At 48.3% G+C, this 13,155-nt stretch overlaps 2 protein-coding genes across 7 annotated transcripts in view; one reads left to right on the top strand and one right to left on the bottom strand.

Moving 5' to 3' along the window:
• On the top strand, positions 1–11,329 carry VSIG4 (V-set and immunoglobulin domain containing 4). The gene is made up of 9 exons (XM_031593956.2): positions 1–21; positions 3,348–4,111; positions 5,749–6,105; positions 6,708–6,989; positions 7,324–7,362; positions 8,024–8,092; positions 8,756–8,863; positions 9,436–9,457; positions 10,128–11,329. Exons 2-9 carry the CDS (start codon positions 3,949–3,951, stop codon positions 10,363–10,365), a joined length of 1,278 nt encoding a protein of 425 aa, XP_031449816.1. The 5' UTR covers positions 1–21; positions 3,348–3,948; the 3' UTR covers positions 10,366–11,329.
• LOC116229478 (uncharacterized) overlaps positions 9,047–13,155 on the bottom strand; it is a 22,010-nt gene continuing 17,901 nt past the window's right edge. For all 6 annotated transcript variants that reach the window (XR_016471205.1, XR_004167030.2, XR_004167031.2 and 3 more), the window contains one exon: positions 9,047–10,174. The gene's annotated coding sequence lies outside the window, so the exon portion shown is untranslated. The remainder of the gene's footprint in view (positions 10,175–13,155) is intronic.

Below are 13,155 nucleotides of genomic sequence, written 5' to 3' on the forward strand. Positions count from 1 at the left end.
CCTACCTGAGATCTTTAAAGGGTAAGCAGTTTTTTTCCTTTGTTTCTGTACCTATGGCTCCTGCATTTCTCATTTGCTGCAGCCTAGGACTTTGACACCCTGCTGTTACTGCTGGGCTTTCCATCACACTATAGCTTTACATGGAGCTACTGGGAAGCAGAGGTGCTCCAAATTCGGGTGGCCAGGTGAACATCTGAGCAAAGAGGTGGGTACTATTCATGCTGCTTGGAGAATGGAGGGAAAAGGGCTCATCCTTCCTGCAGGTGGGGTAGTGGGCAGAGCCAACCAAACCACAAGACACGGCACTTCTGTATGATCACAGGAACAACAACAAGGCAGCACACACTGCCTGCTCTTCTCTCCCTGCCTGTGCTTCCACTATTGCTGGACTTAACCTAGCTAGGAAATACACCTGCGCTCTACTTGTTTGGGGCAGTTCTTTTGAGCAGCATAACCCTTGCTCTCAGGAGTTAACTTGCTTTCCCTTCTTCTATCCTTATTTTCAAAGCAAAATTGTGGATTTAGTTCTGTGTGGTGAAAGCCTCCTTGAGGGTTTGAGGCAGTTGGCAATGCAAAATGGAGACTGGATCCTAACCCAGTGTGGGATACCTCTGGAGAAAACAGCTGCTGCTGTGCATCTCATGCGGCACAGCCAACAGCATGCAGTGAGCCTGCAGGGAGACGAGCTGAGGTTAAGGCAGATCATCCCACACAAGCATTTGTGTTTTCTGAACAGTTCAGGCAGGCTCTAAGGAGTCACTAAAACAGGAACGTGGAAGGAGCACGTACTGTGACAGCAGTGGGGCTACCAAAAGTGATGATAACCAGTGAGTGTGAAACCTGTCGGTATAGGGAGGATTTGATCCCTGCATTTGTGAACCCTTAGGTGGCACAAAGCAGAAAACGAACGCTCAGATGGCTTCACACTTATAGGATCCATTCTTAGTGCTAGGAACCATTTGTTAGAGTTTGGCTGAGCTCACGGGTAGCTCAGAACTGATGTCAATGACCTGGGAATTTCTAGGAAGGGAAGTTAATTTTCAGGAAGATAATTTGTATATCACTCTCGTGTTGCATGACTTGAGCCTTGAAGGAAATGCTCTTTAACACTAGAATTCTGTTTTGTCAAGTAGAACAAAGGCCATGTTTTCTTGACTGTACAGTTCTCTGGTAAGTGTGGGGAAAATTGATGCGATGCATGCAGCTGTAAAGTTCCATGCACAGCTTCTGTGCACCATCCAGGAATTGTTTCCACTCTGTTTAGGCAGTTGGCTTTGGCCAGGCCAAATAAGAACATCTTCTAGTAAAATTGGCTGCTTTTTTTTTTTCTTTTTTTTTTTTCCTGGGTGCAGATGCTTCATAAAAGCACATTGAGAGCTTTCCATCTTGTCTAGTTACCTTTAGTGGTTTGCACAAAGCTCAGCAATGCTTGTCACCACCTTGCAGGCTAAAAACCGTATTTGCAGCATCAGGAAAATTGCAGCACGGTTCTCTAACCTTGGCAGGCTATTTCAAACCCTGAGGGTAAGACACAAGCTCTGTAGGTGTGGGGCCTATGGGTGGGCTCTGAGGTCCCATCTGCAGTCGCTTTTTGTGAAACACGGACTTGTGCTGTGCTACTTCTTACCAGCCAGAGCTGTAGGAGCAGAAATTCCAGAACAAAGAGCAACATTGGTCATTCTGTCTGAGCTGAGGAAATGATGCTGAGGAGTGTCATGCCCAGTGTGCCGCAGGAGGGTGGGCTCCTGTGAGGGGCACAGCTGCAGGGTGCCTTATTGCCTGGCACTGCAAAGGGAGAAAGCAGTGGATTCAGTCCAAAGCAGAGGCGCTGAAATACGAGGACGTGAAAGGCTTTTTTTTCATGTGTTCAGATGCGAAACCACAAGAAGTCTTCCAGTAAGAAAGAAATGGGCTGTCTGCATGACTCAGAAAGAACACTGACTGCTATGTCTCTGTCACAAGGAGAGAAAGATGCAGTGTTGATCATATTTGAGGAACTACGGTTCTTCATGTTTGGTTTAGCTAAGTAGTCAACTTTTATCCTGTGCAATTACAGCTTCAGGAAGTCTTGCATGTCCGGTTCAAAAAATTGTCATGTCAGCAATTTTAGCTCTTTCCTCCAAGCTGGCCATGCTTAACATAGTTGTACTGCAAATTTTACTGCTGCAAGTTCTATAGCAGCAATAATCAGAGCTCAGCTGAAAACCCATGCCTCAAATCATCCAACTGTGGATGTGCCTCTGCCCAAAGAGCAAAATGAAACCTGCACTGATTCCATCAGGTTACTGACTTTGGAAAAATGAAGCTGGTCACTGGATTTCATTGCCCTGCACAGAAAAGAAGAGCCACCAACCACTGCCCAGCTGCAGCACTTCCAGAGAACGATCTGGCTGCTGCAGTGCAACCAGGTTGGATACCTGCTGTGATGGGACACAGCCGTGGCAAAATGAGACGAACTGCCCTTCCAGCTACAAGAGAAAATGGCCCCCATATTTCAGACACATCTGCCCTTGGCTCAGAGATGCCATTCAGTATTTCTGTAGCCTTTAGACCTCCCATATTGATGCGATTGACTTCTCAGTGACAGCAGTCTTCCAGGATGCTCTGCTGTTTCTGTCCCTCCATTAGTCTTTTCTTTCCAGCCAAGAAGTCTATGCAGACAAATCTTCACCACACCATAATGAGGAGTGGAGGGGAAATGAAATTATTTCTTGGAAGTACTTCAGTGGGTTGTGTTGAATGATGCAGTTGTTAAAATTAAATGCAAACTGGATGTTAAAAATATGACTATTGAAAAAATATTAAGCAGTAGCTTTAATGAATAATTGACTGCCTGTAACATAATTCACCTGGTAGACTTGCATTCACATACATTTCTTGTCTTCTGTAACGCCTTCTTTTGTTAATATTAATGATACACTGAACACAGAATGATTCTGCACGTAAGACAATCAGTGATGCTCTGAAAATGGGAGCAGCAGGCAGTGAACATCTGTTCACCTCTGGGTGTTAAAATCTGCTCTAGCATTAAGTGTGGATGTCTCTGAGTTGCTAACCTTTGCCGTGCACCTTCCATTGCTGCCCTGGGAAATACATCTCCAGCTGCATCACAACAGGGCAGTTTCTGGGCAGGTGGAGAAAAATGCAGCTTTTGTGGGGGAATTCCTTTCATAGTAAAGAGCAGGATGTTGGTGGGTTTTGTTGGTTTTTTTGTTTTTTTTTTTTCTTTGAATTTTTTTTTTTAATACTTCTGTTGAATCAGGGGGGAAAAAAAAAGTAAAAGTTTTTCTGGTCTAAAAGGCTCCATCAGGCAAAGGAACTACAGCTGTTCCTTTTCCTCATTCAAGCCACAGGCTGACCTGCACGTAATGTGCTGCTGAAGTACTGCATATGTGTGGTGGAAGAGCACGGTATCATCAGCAAGGAAGACTCCAAGGAAATAACAGAGCCCCAGCAGGCTGATCTGTGCCTCATGCTCCTGCCTGACGTGCAGTGAGTTGATGTGCTCACACCTCTCATGGGAAGGCTGCTGTGCTTTGACATTTCTGGAGCCAGTTTTGAATGTGATGGAAGGAGATGCTGAACTGTATCATCACACACAAGTCAGAGGTAGCTGAATTCTTGCTTTTCAAGCGTTCTCCAATTTGCTTTCCCTTATTACTGAATACTTGATTATATGGCCATCATAAAGCTCTTTGATTATGAAGTGAATGCAAACGTGGAATAACTGGAAGAAAATGAAAAGGAAAGAAGAAATATACAAAACTATGAGGGGGAAAAAAATAGAGTATTAGTCAGAAAAAGGCAAGAGAAAAGGGTGGGGATGGGATTTGAAATGGAAAGAGACGGATCCTTGCAGTCTTTGGTCATCCTTCATCTCGGTGAGTGGACTCGTGATATTTCAAAAAGAAGGAAGGAAAAAGGACAGCAGCGCAGCCTGGATCCCAGATGACACAGGACAGACGAAAGGGAAGTGTTCTTGACTTGTCTTCTGGTCCAAGAAGTGTGGAGGTCTCTCTCCACGCACAGGAGGAGGAGAGCAGAGCTGCTGGGAGGATGGGAGCAGTGGTGCTGCTGGCGGTGGTGGCGACGGCTTTTGTTGGCTGCAGAGGTGAGTAACTGCTTCCTTGCATGAGCAGAAAAATCGAAGAACTAAGAGGGTAGGAGAATTCTTTTCTATTACGATGTCCTGCTTTTTAAAAGTTGTGAAGTGTGGAAAGCCATTAGTTTCTTGAAAAATAGAGCTTGAGAGTTCACAAGTCTCCTTTGGGAAGACTCCTATCAGGGACACCCAGCTGCTTCAAGAGTGCAGCAGACAGGGCAGAGTTAGGCAGCTTGGCTCCATGTGCCACAGCAGGATCAAAACAGGACCTTTCAGGATCCTTGTGGAGGACATACTCTGATGTGGTGTTACCTTCCAAAGCTGTCTTTGTGAAGCTGGAATGTTGTGAAGCTGGAATGAGGATAAATGAAATATCACAAAGTCTGCACGCCCTCCTCCTGTGCCCATTTGAGTCTTGGCAGTGTTTATTCGGCTGAGACAGACACCAACCAAGGAATCTAGGTCAGAGCTGAAGTTCTCCAAGGCTAATGCAAAAAGATTGGGTTTGATATACTGTTCCAAATCCATTAGTCCAGACCAGTAAAGGCAGATACCTGCCTGCATAGTGCTTCCATGCCACCAGGAATGCTGGTGCTAGCAGGCTAGGAAGGAGGTACTCAACTCTTTTACAAACAGACTGGAGTGTAAGAACTCTTTTCTTCTCTTTTTCATGCGTTGCTGATAATACAGATCTCTCTCGCTACTCTGCTGCTTCCAAACACAGCACAGCAGGTTTCTATCTATCCAGCTTTACCTCCCCCAGTATTGTTCTTCTGGAAGTCTCAGGAAGCATCTCAGTTTAATAAGCATCACAGGGAGGCAATGTTTCTTTTAAAAATACCATCTCAGGGATGAGTATTCTGCTGGTGCTGTCAGAAATAAGCTTCCACAGAGCTCAGTCCCAGCATCCCCCTCAGCTGCCCCTGTGGACGGAGATCCACAGACCCCCTCCACACCCAAAGGGCCACTTCTGTGGCTCAGACACAGCACTGCTGCACAGAGAAGGGCTTCTCCTTGTGCAGCTGCACTGCTGCCTCCATGAGCAACAGGGTAGTTTCGTAAGAAGCTAATGATGCTAAGGAGTGCAAACACTGAGTCTTACATGCACGCTTATTGCAGTGACACAGTAAATGTGATTTGTTCACCCTTCTTCCTGTACAGGCGGTACAGGACAATGCTGCAAGTGGTGCTGTCAGAACAAGCAGTGTCAGCAGCAGAGGTAGAAGCCACTGCTGTTTGTGTCATCCTGCAAGTGTAAGCAGAAAGCCAAGCAGCAGAAGTAGTGCGTGAAGGCTGCGGCTAGGGAGCAGGAATAAGAGATGCTCCTGAAGTTCTTGTGAAGGCTGCAGCTGTGATGCTGCTACTGGAGGTGGGATTTGTGCCTCTCAGTACTAAGAAGGAATTGAGAACTGGCCAGTGTCCAGAGAGAAGCAATAAGAATAGCCAGGAGTTTGATGTAACTGTTCACTTCCCCATGCTCAGTGAGATGGGGATAGCTCAGATTTAGCTGGCTGTGGTCTAGTGCATAACTAAGATGCTACCACATGCTGGCTTCCACTGCCTAGTGGCTTCTGTTGGTCCCAAGGGATGTTCCCCCCCTTCTGCTGCGTTCTTGTTTCTTCCCTTCAATTGTTGTTTCTTTGCAGCCTTCCTGGATCTGTCTGGTGCAGCTCAGGTCAAAGGGGTATGGATGGGATCCACCACTATACCATGTACCTACACGCCTTCCCAAGGTTTCACACAGCAGGTGCTCACCTGGAGCATGGAGAGAGACCTCAGCATCTCCACCATCTTTCGGAGGGATGATTCTGGTGACCACATCCTGTTGTCTCGGTTCCGAAACCGAGTCAGTGTCCCAAAGAGCAGCCCAGGGGATGCCTCACTCCACATCACAGACCTCGAAATTCCTGACAGCGGACACTACACCTGTCAAATCATCTGGAGGTCTGAAAACTACAGCCTGATAACAAAGGAGCTGACCACTATGGTTAAAGTCGCCAAAGGTAAATCCAGCAATAAAGCCTTGCCGTTGTATAATCTGCAGAACAATTTGGAGAAGAGGCAGTTCACCCCATTCTGCCTACCCATATCCAAGTTGGGTGCTGAGGTACCTGGATGGGAAGAGCCTTGTGCTCAGTTCTGTGCATTCAGGAAGGGGTAGCAGTGAGTCTGCACTCACCGTGGTGTGGATCTGCCAGTGGGACACAGATCCAGGTGGTGAAGCTAGCGCCCGGGACTGGGTCTGGTTCTGTGCAGATACCCAATGTCCCTGGCTCTTGTAGCACACAGGAATCGTGCTGGCCGACGTGCCTTCCCCCCTTGCCAAGCACTCTCAGTGTGTGTTTAAATAAAAAGCTCTTTCCTCAGAGGGGCTTTATGGCAATGTTGGGAAAGGCAACAACTCAGCAGAGCAGGCTGCTGTGGTGCAGCAGTGGCAGTAGGTGACACAGCTGGTGCACATCCAGCCATGGGCACAGCTGGACAGAGCGCAACCCAGTGGTGATGTCCTGGGAAAGGACCATGAGGATGGGAGTTGCTTTAGTGTGAGGGAAACCTTCTCCCACCACAGCCACCGTGACTCAGACCCACCTGCTTTGTCTTGTAGTGGCTGTGACCAAGCCCACCATTGTGGCTGGAGAGCTGGGGCTGGCGGTGCCGGTGGGAGCCAAGGCCAGCCTGACCTGTGTGGCCCAAGGGTCCCCCCCCATCAGCTACCGCTGGTTCCGGATGGCACCAGGCAGGAGTGGGCAGCTCCTGGGCAGCGAAGCTGAGCTGGTGTGGAGCAGCCTGCAGCCCTCCGACGCGGGGATGTACTACTGCGAGGTGCAGAACAGGGTCAATACAGGGGCGGTGCAGCGCAGTGATGCTGTTGAGCTGACAGTGAGAGGTGAGTCCCAGCCCTCAGCTCTTCATCGAGGCAGCCACAGAGGGGCTGCAGGGTTCGGGTGCATAATGCCAAATGTGGGTCGTGTCCTGCCTGCTTCAGAGTGCAGCAGGTCAGGCAGGGCCCAGGAGATGGCACCCAGCCCCTGGCAGCATGGCTGAGCAGGAGGGAGCTTGGCTCAGCCCTCAGCACACCGCATGGTGCCTGACGAGCCATGCTGGAATAGTAGAGCCAGTGCTGTAGTGCCTATGGAGGACGCCAGGTGCCCAGGAGTGGCTGAGGGAGCGCTGCATCCTGCTGGCACACCCTGAGCCTCCCTGCCCTGTTTCATTTGCAGATCTGTCTGTCACGACGGAGGCACGCCGCCCAGCCACAGGTCAGCAGGGAGCAATGTGTGGCCAGGGTGAGGGGCCGGGGGCTGGGAGCTGACCCAGCGCTTAGCAGTAACAGCAGCACTCTTGGGATAATGCTGAAGTCAGTCCGAAAGTCACCAAGACGACAAGCTGATGCAATGCCTGAAATCCTCCCCAAGAGCCCATGCAGACCGTGTACTGCTGCTTAGTTTCCTTACAGCAGTCTCTTGGCAGCCATCCATGGGAACACAAACTCAATGATGACCACATAAAACTGAGGAGGGGGAAGCTCACACTGATCTCTACAATTAGGCATGCCACCTTAGACTTCAGAAAGGACTGAACAGAAACAACAGATACAAATGAGACAAAAGCCACTGTAAAGCGGCTGCTTTCCTTGCTAAGGATATCTCCTCTGAGGAAGGATGCACAGTTGCCAGTTCATCTTTGTGGGTTGTGGGAACTCAGACCTGGGCTAGGGTAGATCCTCTTGTAGAAACTTTAACATTGAGGTCATTTCATCTGGACTGATCACATCCCACCATAGCAGGTCATGTAAATCGGCTTCAGCAGCTAGAAGTTAGGGGAAGGGGTTGCTTATTTCCAGAGCTTATCTATTTCCATGGCCTAGAAAAGGCAGATTGGAATTGCACTGCACACTTTTCATTCTTGTTGGTTTTGCAGATCTGCCTGAAGCAGCAGTGACTTCTGAGAATGCTGTGGGATACCCAGAAACAGATGAAACAACTCAGAGTAAGTTGAGACATCGGTGTAACTCTGAACAAGACTGGGGGACCCGAACTGACTGCTCAGTATCTTCCATTCCAAAGTTCATGTTCTGTATTTTGGCTACAAGTGGCATTGCTAGCTGTTCTCAAGGGACCTAGATGTTTTTTAGGGACTCTTAAAATAAACCAGATACTTCTAGGGAAAAAAGAAATACGTTCCATAATCAGAACATCCAGGCTTCTTGCAGCATTCCTGATCAGTAGTTCATTCTGGTCTCAAGGCTGGAGCAACAAAAAGGACTGTATGCAAGCTGACTCTCTGTACCTCAGCTAGGTTTGCAGTGCCATGGTAGGTTTGAATATGCTCCAAATACAATTGGACAGCATCCTTGAATGAAAAGTGTTGAGGGCACCACCTGAAAGCCTTTCATCCATGACATGCACTGCTCGCTTCTGCCCAGCTCACAGCTACAGCCCCAGCACTCAGCAGGAGGCTCTGGCTCACCCATGTGGGGCCAAATGGGCAAGATGCTGCTACATGGGGAGTAGCAGGGACAGTCAAGTAGCACACAACTGCACGCAGAGCTCAGGGGCTGGCTGGGCCTCCAGGATGTGGTCAGCACCATGTAAGTGCTGTTGCAGCTGGGAGGGCTTCTCTGTTTGAAAGTCTTGTGCCATGTCGCTATAGGTTCCTGGAGGACTCACCTGTACCTGGTCATCACGATTGCTGTTTTGGGTGGTGCTGTGGTTTTCCTTGTCATTTTTGCTATTGCTTGTGCTAGAAAGCCCAAAAATGGTGAGTAGATTGTTGTGGGGAGCTTGATTGCCTGCCCTGGTTTGGCTTTGAGGGCTCTGTGGGCTGGGGTTGGTACTGTCCTCACAGCTTTGTGTGACAGCTGTGACCCTGGTAGCTGAACTGTGAAGACACTTACCAAAGCACACACAAATCAAAATAGGTGGTGAAAGACTGAAAAAGGCATTTTCTTTTTAATTAACAAACACAGAATATATTTATTCTTGAACACACAAGAGCACGCAAACATTTTTTTAAAATTATTTTTGTGAAGAACAAAAGAACAGCAGAACAGCATCTTTCTAGCAGGGGTGGGCAGGTAGGGCAGGGCACTGTGCTCTCTCCAGCCCCATTCCTATCCCCACAGTCCCATCACTCTGCCTTGGCCCCTTCCCTGCCCCAGCCAGTGTCCCCCCAGGGAGCAACAAGGTGGATTCCTGAAGGTGGGAATATCTGGAAAGAGCTGTGGTTTCTTTGTTGGTTTTGCTTGCTTTCTTCCCTTTTTATTTTTATTCCTGGGGCACATTAGTCATAAAATGTACTGATGCATATGTTCAATTCTTCCTTTTTTTCAGAATCCATCTATGAAGTTGCTTTGTAAGTACAATTTTTCACCTATTACGTTGAGAGCATCATACTGATATTTGTTTCAGAAAAGCCTTTTTACTCAGTGAAAAAACAAAGATTTCTTTTATCTGGCTGGGATAGAGTTAACATTCCTCATAACAGCCCTAACATTGCTTTACATTTGTGCCTAAAACAATGTCAGTAACCCCCCAGGGATTTGGCTATTGCTGAGCACTTGTGCAGCACCAAGGCTCTCTTTCCAACCCACAGAGGCCAGCAGGCCAGGGTGGGCAACAGCTTGGGGGGTACGCAGCCAGGACAGCTGACCTATCCTAACCACAAAGATTTTCCACACTGTATGACACCCAGCTCAGCAATAATGCTGAGGGATGTGGGAGGAGCTAGGGGAGGCATTTCTGGTTACATCGATTGCCTTTGGAAGCAACCATCATGTGTTCTGAGGCTCTGATTCCCAGGCAGTGGCTGGGTATTGCTGGCTGATGGGAAGTAGAGAATGTTTCCCTACTTCTTTTTTGATTGCTTCCACACATGGCCTTTGCTTTTGTCATTAAAGTGCCACTAACTTAATTCAAGAACTTGTCTATCTTATATTCTCTCCATTATGTTGAGGACGTGGAGTGAGATAGCAGCTGTTAAGGGGAACTTAGTCCTCATTCTGAAGAATGCCTCTTTGTTTCAGCCACAGCACTGCAGATGTCATTAGATCAGACACTGATGTGGAAGTCCCTGTTAAGTGCAGAAAAGAGAAGATAAATTCTGAGGCTGAAGAATCCTATGAAAATGTTACCACGATGTGCAACAACTATGAGAGCATAACAGGCAACAGCTATGAGAGCACATGCCTGAGTAAAAATGCTGAGAGTGAGACCCTTGTGAATGCAATGGAATCAGAATATGAAGTACAGAACTTTCTGTAGAGTACCAGCATTTCCACATGAGCAGCTGTGCAGAAGATGAGGCTACAGATATTGAGCGGTAAACTTTACCAAGGGAAACTATTCTTTCTGTCTGCCTTCTCCTCTGATAAATATACCAGTTTTACTGCTTTCTTTAACTCAGGGGAACTTCTTAGGATTTGGCAAACAAGTCCCTGTCCATTGGTGCAGAAACTTTCAGCCAAGTGACTGTCTGTCCATACATTTTCAAATAGCAAATAATTTCTGAGCAGCCTGAAGGAGCAAAAGTGGGAAAGAAAGGATCTGAAGGAGTGGGAACAGAAATGTCCTTTGCCTCCAGGTCAAGGTGCAGCTAGGTGCAACACTGCTGGCCAATAACACCAGCAAGGTGCGCTCTCAAGTGCATGTTCCCCTCTTTGGGCATGCCAGACTGTGAGGAGCCAAGAATTGTACTGGAAATGGATGGCTTCTGGCTTTTAAGTCCAGCAGATACTGGTTGTACTGCTTGTTTGTTCTTGAGTTGTCTTGTTGTTAGAGGATAGTAAAGAGACTACGGAGGGGGTCGATATTCCAGGAATATCATTTAGCAATCAAACTGGAGCTCATCACAAGTGGGAATAACCCTGTAGGAGATGAGCCTCTTAACTGGCACCCTCTGTTTTTCTCCTGGCAAAGCAGAGCTGGCGTTGAAGGGATTACTAGCACTTCATTTTGCAGCATGGAAGCCAGAAGCATGATACAAAAGCACTGCAGAGAGAAATCTAAGGCATTTGGAATAGTCACTGAGTAAGTGAGATCCTGGATCCAACAGACTGACACTGACTCACTGTATGGGACATGACTAAAGCTGCTTACAACTGTGCTGTTCGTGCTTGTCTATCTAATGAGGGTATTGTGAGCCTTCATTTCTAAAATGCCTTGAAAAGTGCTTGATTAGTGCATTGCCATTTATTTCCCAGGGCAAATATAAAGTACTTCAAATATGCATTCTGGCTTTCTTGGTGTTTTACCACACAGTGCATTCATGTCTGTTGTTTGTAAATCCGTGCTCTTGCTCTGTCTTCTGGTTCAATTCTGCAGAACAGATAGGAGTACAGACCAGACATGGCCAGCATTTGACTTTTGGCCTTTGGCACAGTAGCCCACAACATCCTTTTCTTCAAATTGGAAAGATGGATTTGTGGGTGGACTGGTCAGTGGACAAAGAACTGGACGCAAGATCAAGGCCAGAGAGTGCTTGTCAATGGCTCAATGTCAGGATGGAGATCAGTGATGTGTGGTGTCCCCCAGGGGTCAGTACTGGGACTGATGCTCTTTAATATCTTCATCAGTGACATTGACATCAGTGGGATTGAGTGCACCCTCAGCAGTTTGCTGATCAACCCAAGCTGTGGGGTGTGGCGGACACACCAGAAAGATGGGATGCCATCCAGAGGGACTGAGACAGGCCTGAGCAGTGGGCCCAGGTGAATCTCATGAAGTTCAGAAAATACAAATGTGGGGTCTTGCACCTGGGTTGAGGCAACCCTCACTACCAATACAAACTGGGGGATGAAAGGAATGAGTGCAGCCCTGCTGAAAAAGCCCTGAGGGTGCTGGTGGATGGACAGCTGGACAGGAGCCAGCAGTATGCCTCACAGCCCAGAAAGCCAACTGTATGCTGGGCTGAATCAAAAGATGCATGGCCAGCAGGGCAAGGGAGGTGATCCTACACCTCTACTCTGTGTTGTGAGGCTTCATCTGGAGCACTGCATCCGGACGTAGAGTCCTCAGTACAGGAGAGACACAGACCTGTTGGAGAGCATCCAAAGGAGGGCCACAGAAATGATCCCAGGGACGGAACACCTCTCCTATGAGGACAGGCTGAGAGCTGGGGCTGTTCAGCCTAAAGAGAAGGCTGCGAGGTGATCTGAGAGTGGCCTTTTGGTATCTAAAGGGGAGCTATGGGAAAGAAGGAAACAGCCTCCGTAGTAGGGTCTGTGGTGATGGAACAAGGGTAAATGGCTTCAAGCATAAAGAGGGGAGATTTAGGTTGGAACAGGTTGCAGAGAGATGTAAAGGATACTCCAACCCTGGAGACTTTCAAGATAAGGCTGGATCAGGCCCTAGGCAACCTAGGAGCTGTGCATGTCCCTGTTCTTTGCAGGGGAGCTGGACTAGATGACTCTGAAGATCCCTTCCAACTCTAAGGACTCTATGACTCTGTGACTTGGAAGTTTGACCTGGGTTTCCTTTTTAGAGAGGACAGGTGAGAGGCATCAAGTCATCCCACACCGCACCCCTCTCATTACTTCAGCCAAAGTTGCAGGCACTGCAGGATGGCTGTGCTGCAGCACCAGGATGCTGAGCTTCCTGAGCTGCAGGTAGCACCCAGCAGGACTGTGTCCCCAGGGCCCACGTGGCACTCACCCCCATGCTAAGCACTGATCTGCACACATGTGCTGCTGGTGCTCCCACCTGCCTGCTCCCTGCTCCTGCCTGCTGGAGAGGAGGAGCTGTGTCCTGGCTGAGGATAAGAAGTGCTGGGATTGCTGGAAATATGTGCGAGGGGTTCTTTTGCTTTGTCTCTGAGGTAGCTCATCCACAAAGGGCTGCGTGCTCTTTGTAACTCGTGCACTCACTGCAGAGTGCACCTCACAGAAGCTGGCCCTGAAGGTGCAGGGTTGAAACAGCAGTGTTGGTGCTGGCAGTCTTGGGTGCAGCAGGCAAAAGAAATAAGGAAAATGGGGAGCTGCAGCCCTTTGCACAGGGAGCAGAAGCATATGGCATGAGGCCAGTGCTGTGTCTGAAGGAACTGAGAGCTTCTCACCT

The sequence above is a fragment of the Phasianus colchicus genome, chromosome 14 (genome assembly GCF_987193195.1).
Source record: "Phasianus colchicus chromosome 14, bPhaCol1.hap1.1, whole genome shotgun sequence".
NCBI lineage: Eukaryota > Metazoa > Chordata > Aves > Galliformes > Phasianidae > Phasianus > Phasianus colchicus.